Source organism: Limulus polyphemus, unplaced genomic scaffold (genome assembly GCF_000517525.1).
Source record: "Limulus polyphemus unplaced genomic scaffold, Limulus_polyphemus-2.1.2 Scaffold13, whole genome shotgun sequence".
Taxonomy (NCBI): domain Eukaryota; kingdom Metazoa; phylum Arthropoda; class Merostomata; order Xiphosura; family Limulidae; genus Limulus; species Limulus polyphemus.
This window is the reverse complement of record NW_013665623.1, coordinates 1,736,736-1,741,535: the sequence shown is the minus strand read 5'-3', so window position 1 is coordinate 1,741,535 and position 4,800 is coordinate 1,736,736. Positions and strand designations below refer to the sequence as shown.

Here is a 4,800-nt window from a genome sequence, read left to right as displayed (position 1 = left end):
TTCCGGGTTTTCATCTAAAAAAAAGCGACATTAATTTCTTGACGACCTAATAGTTACTTTTACATTCAAATGAAGTCAGTTTTTTCCATATATAATAATTTGTTCTTATATGTGTACTGAAATAACAATTTAAAATATTAGCTAAACAAACATTCTAGAAAATCGTGCTTTCCTGTGCAGCTTTGCGCCAGTAAAATGTGTTATATTTTTATTTGGAAACTGCCATAATTAGGTGACATTGAAAAACTTAAATTTTTTTTATATCTTATTTTAACCATACTGTATGTTTTAGCACAGTCTTTATCAGATTAGATTTGTTTCGAAACTGTGGGCACTCTAAGTAGTTTTAAACAAACATTCTGTTAAAAAACTCGTTACATTCTTGTAATGATACTCATATTACTTGCAGGGCTGGTGAATCTTATTTCATTACTTTCAACAAAACTTTATCGTAAATGAGTTAAATCTTTGAAACATTTCCTATGAATATAATACAGGAGAAAAATCCCAACATAAAAATATATTAAAATGTAAAATAGAAACAGCTTAAAGGGGTAAAAACGTTTTTGTTTTTTTTAAAGAGGGAGTAAAATGTTTCAGCTACGCATGTGGTCATTTTCAGGTACGAGTACAACATTTAGATCAAACATACGGCTATCTTCAAATTTGAGTACAAGGTTTCGACCACATATGTGGCCAACTTCAGGTACATGTGTAGTCCTACTTCATTTTTAATTAAAAAAGGGTTTTTTACCCACTTTAAGCTGTTTTATTTTTATACTACACTTTCTTATGAATATATGAAGTTTCAGTGCTACACAAAAATAAAATAGACTTGTTCTATATACTATTTAAGCTTTGCTTTTTCTATGTGCTAAGTATATTGAAGCCAGTAATGAAATACATGGCTTGACTTCTATTTCTTGAAACTTAATAATCAATGATCCTGTAAGTAATGTTTGTTTTTTTCATTTTGGTGTTACTGCAGTCTGGTACTACTGTTTTTCTCTGCGACTTTCCTGATGTACAGAATAGCAATGGTTCATCGACGAGTAGCAAATGCTGAACGCACGTATTTCTCTTCTGAGGATAAGTACGATTTTTCAATCTATTGCTTTTAAATTTCATATGCCTCTTTAAGACGTTTATTGGCTCTAATATCAAAAATATTTTGATCAATTTCAAGATTTTTCAGTAGATAATCGGTGTTTGTTGTTCAATAAAAAGTAGTATTTTTTTTATCTGAACCAGGTGTATAATTATTTACAAGTAATAACAAACTGTTTGCAAAAAGTAAGTATGATGTAGGGATGACAATGCCAAAGAGTACAGAAACGAGGTAGGAATAACACAAGATCATAAAAACTCACTATATAAATAACCAGATCTTTCCACGAATAACTTTTATCTACAACAAATGTTGAATTCCTGTCAGTTGCACGAATTCAGGTTTGAATAAAATCATTTAAAAACTCAATAGTGCAATACAGTCTTACAGTGGCTAACAACCATAACCTTGTAAGATTAACTCAGTATTGACTGGCTACTTATGAAGAGATATTTGGTATGGTTTTGTATATTCATCTCTGTACTTTTCTGTTTCTGTACTTTTTGACATTACCAGCCTCACATAATACTAAATGTTTATAATTTTTTATTACTTTTTTCCCATCCTTTTTTAAAACAATTTCATTGAACTAGATTGATAAGTGAACATTTGTTTTATTTTATAATTCAATTCTACGGTAATATATATTGTTAATATAAAATGCTTTTTGTAAGTTTCTGTAATTCTGGACTACATTGGGAGTCAGTGAAGCTGGATGGTACAAGTACCCTGGAGCACTGTACCAATGTTAAAGGGATTTTTACAGAACCCATGCCTTTCAACTTCACCCCAACTCACTACATGTGCATACAACCAGCTCCACCACATTCTAGGGTCGTGTTGATTAATAGGGCGGACAGATCCCAGGTCATGAAGTGTGATATCACGCATACATACTCGAACCCATTGAAAATTTGAAGAAAAGTAGACTGCTATATAATTTACAGCTTTAATAATTAAGAAACTGGTGTTTTTAAACTCAGACATCAATAACATGTACACAGATCTGTCAGTTGCGTAAATACCTTTTTTAGACCTTGAATATTACTTTAGATCATTCTTTATTTATTTATTTTTACTAAAATTATTTTGACAGATATCATGTTTGTGCAATTAAAAGTCAAAAACGGTCGTTATATAAGTATAATTTGTGCTTCCATCTAGCGACCAAAAATGGTACTGTTATTTATGAAACATGGAAATAATATATTATTATAAACTGAACTCACTACTAAATAGTAGTTTTCCTTTTTATTATTTCCCCACAAAAATACGTGTGGTAGAAGAAGAGAATAATATTACTTTATACAAGCTGTGAAACACTCGATAATGGCAATTAGGTGCTCAAATGAGACTACAACTAAACTTTAGCAGTTATTTGTAAGCACCATAGAGTAAAAGATTGAATGCCGCAGCCTTTTTTTTCTCGGCCCACCCCTAGATACTAAGCACTAGTGCTTAGTGATATATATACACAATCATTTTATAAAACGTACTTTCAGCAGTCAGGCTTACAGTGGAATATATTATAGCTGGAGCCTTAATATGATGATAAGTGGATAATAAGTTCATCAACATAATAGGTATATAAGATTTGTGCAGATAACTTTCCTAGATAATTTTTATAACATTTAAACATGTTGTCTTCAGACTGCTGTACTACAGGGAGAAAAGAAAAGGACAAAGTAAAATAATAAACGAAGAAGTGACAGAGTTAACAACAAACCTTAGGAACCGGATCAATCAGCTCATTTTGGTAGGTCACTTTTCAGAATTTTTACTATACATATTTTTCTTAAAACTAAAGTGCGGGCGGGTTTTTAGCATAGAAATATTGTCAGCAAATAAGAATGTTTTTACATCATATTGGAGACTGCAAGTGGTACACTGAAGAAAGTATCAAAATTTTATCATCTTCAACTTATGTTTACGCAACGCTTACTGTGCCAAAGAGAAGAGGAGCTGTAAAACCAACAGAACCTGCTGTTGATTAACAGTCCCCCTGGCAGTAAAAGTAAACTGTTCTAATAATTTATGCAATAACAATTAATTTGGTAAAGTACCGACGACATACCAGCACATTTTTTTGTAAGAACAATTATTTCTTATTGAAAAACTTTAAGAAATTGTTTATTATGAACAGGACAATGTTTATATGTAGTTTTGCATAGCTACAAAATATACGTAATTAAAAGAATATTCCAATTGTTGAATTTCGTACTAAAAATGTCGGTAAATACCTTTCAATTATTTAAACTATACCATTTAATATAAGCACTGTTCAAAACGTTTTTATATTTGGAGGATATTAAAATATTATATTTTTAGAACTTTTGCCATTCATTACTTTGTGCGTTTATTGTCAGTTTTGTCTAAATGAAATGTAGCAATGTCAATTTTAAGTACATAATTTGAAAGAAAATTTTATAACAAATATTTCATTACCAGACTTTGACTGAGGTTTGTACTTTATCATTTACCTTTTTTCCTATATTATTAGGTTAGAAAATCCCTGGCGGAGCTCATGGATGTAACGATACACGAACAAAGCCCTTGTAGCTCTCCAAGTGGGAAATTTGCTGAAAGAGGGCAGTGGATGGTTGTTGGTACCTAAAACTACCAAGCTCTTAAGATGAATTTTACCGAAGTTTGGAGATGCATAAAACCAAATATATATGTTCCAAAATAATCTAGTCATACTATACCTAGTTATAACACAAATTCATTTACAAATGATATTAAATTATAAAAAATGAAGCTTAGTTGATGTTGTAACTGTTTGTCAACCTATCTTTTAAATTATTTCATATTCACTGTATTCACTTAGATTTAGAATTGATTCATCTTTTGTTTGTTTTAAAACACCTATGATAATGATAACATTGACTACTAGTACAGATTGATGGCACATTAACGAACACCAGACCACTGTATTGTGTTATTTATAAGTTCATGGATTTATTTAACATTCAAATAAATGAAGTTTTGTATAATTGTACTTTTTCACTTTTGTTTTAAAATTGAATCTTGTTTTTGAATATAATCTTTTAATTGTTATATTTTCAAAACGAGACCCAAAACTCTAGAGCTTTCGAATAGTGGATTATTCTTCTTCAGGAGAATAAAGGGTTATGTTTAATGGGTGTGATGAAATATATAGGCTCGGATGTCAATGTCACGTAAACTGGGTGTTCAATATGAGTCTTTTAATTGTTTTTACTCTTAAAGACAACGTATGTATTAAATTTCGCCCATTCCCAGCTTAAATAGTTAAGTATTAGGGATATGGGTATTTTCTAAGAACCATCCTCATTCTTGTAAGGATTTCAGAAATCTTAAGAAATCTTTAACTTAGAATATGAAAAAAACAACCAAAGTGTTAAGTTGATTAAGAAAGTATATTTAGTCACATGTTTTCTCTCACTATGTATTTATTTAATAGTATGTTAACATGCACCACACTGAGTGTAATTGTTTATTGAAAGTAGCTGTATTTGACTTTCAACAACGAGATAAAATCAGCGAATTACTACATGTACAAATTGATTTGTGTCTTATTTTTATAAAACGCTTTCCAGTTTTTGCATCACTTCAATATTTAATTTCAATTCTTTGAAACCAAAATAGGTGATTACTGCATTTGTGTATTGGTCTAGCTATTAGGTCGTCAAGAAATTAATGTCGCTTTTTTT

At 30.3% G+C, this 4,800-nt stretch overlaps 1 protein-coding gene across 7 annotated transcripts in view; it reads left to right on the top strand.

Annotated features, from left to right (window-relative positions):
• LOC106456969 (GRAM domain-containing protein 1C-like) overlaps positions 1-4,101 on the top strand; it is a 75,198-nt gene extending 71,097 nt beyond the window's left edge. For all 7 annotated transcript variants that reach the window (XM_022382940.1, XM_022382929.1, XM_022382915.1 and 4 more), the window contains 3 exons: positions 989-1,093; positions 2,759-2,864; positions 3,609-4,101. In XM_022382940.1, coding sequence (XP_022238648.1) covers positions 989-1,093; positions 2,759-2,864; positions 3,609-3,722 — 325 coding nt within the window. In that variant the 3' untranslated portion in view covers positions 3,723-4,101. The remainder of the gene's footprint in view (positions 1-988; positions 1,094-2,758; positions 2,865-3,608) is intronic.
• Positions 4,102-4,800: the final 699 nt, after the last annotated feature.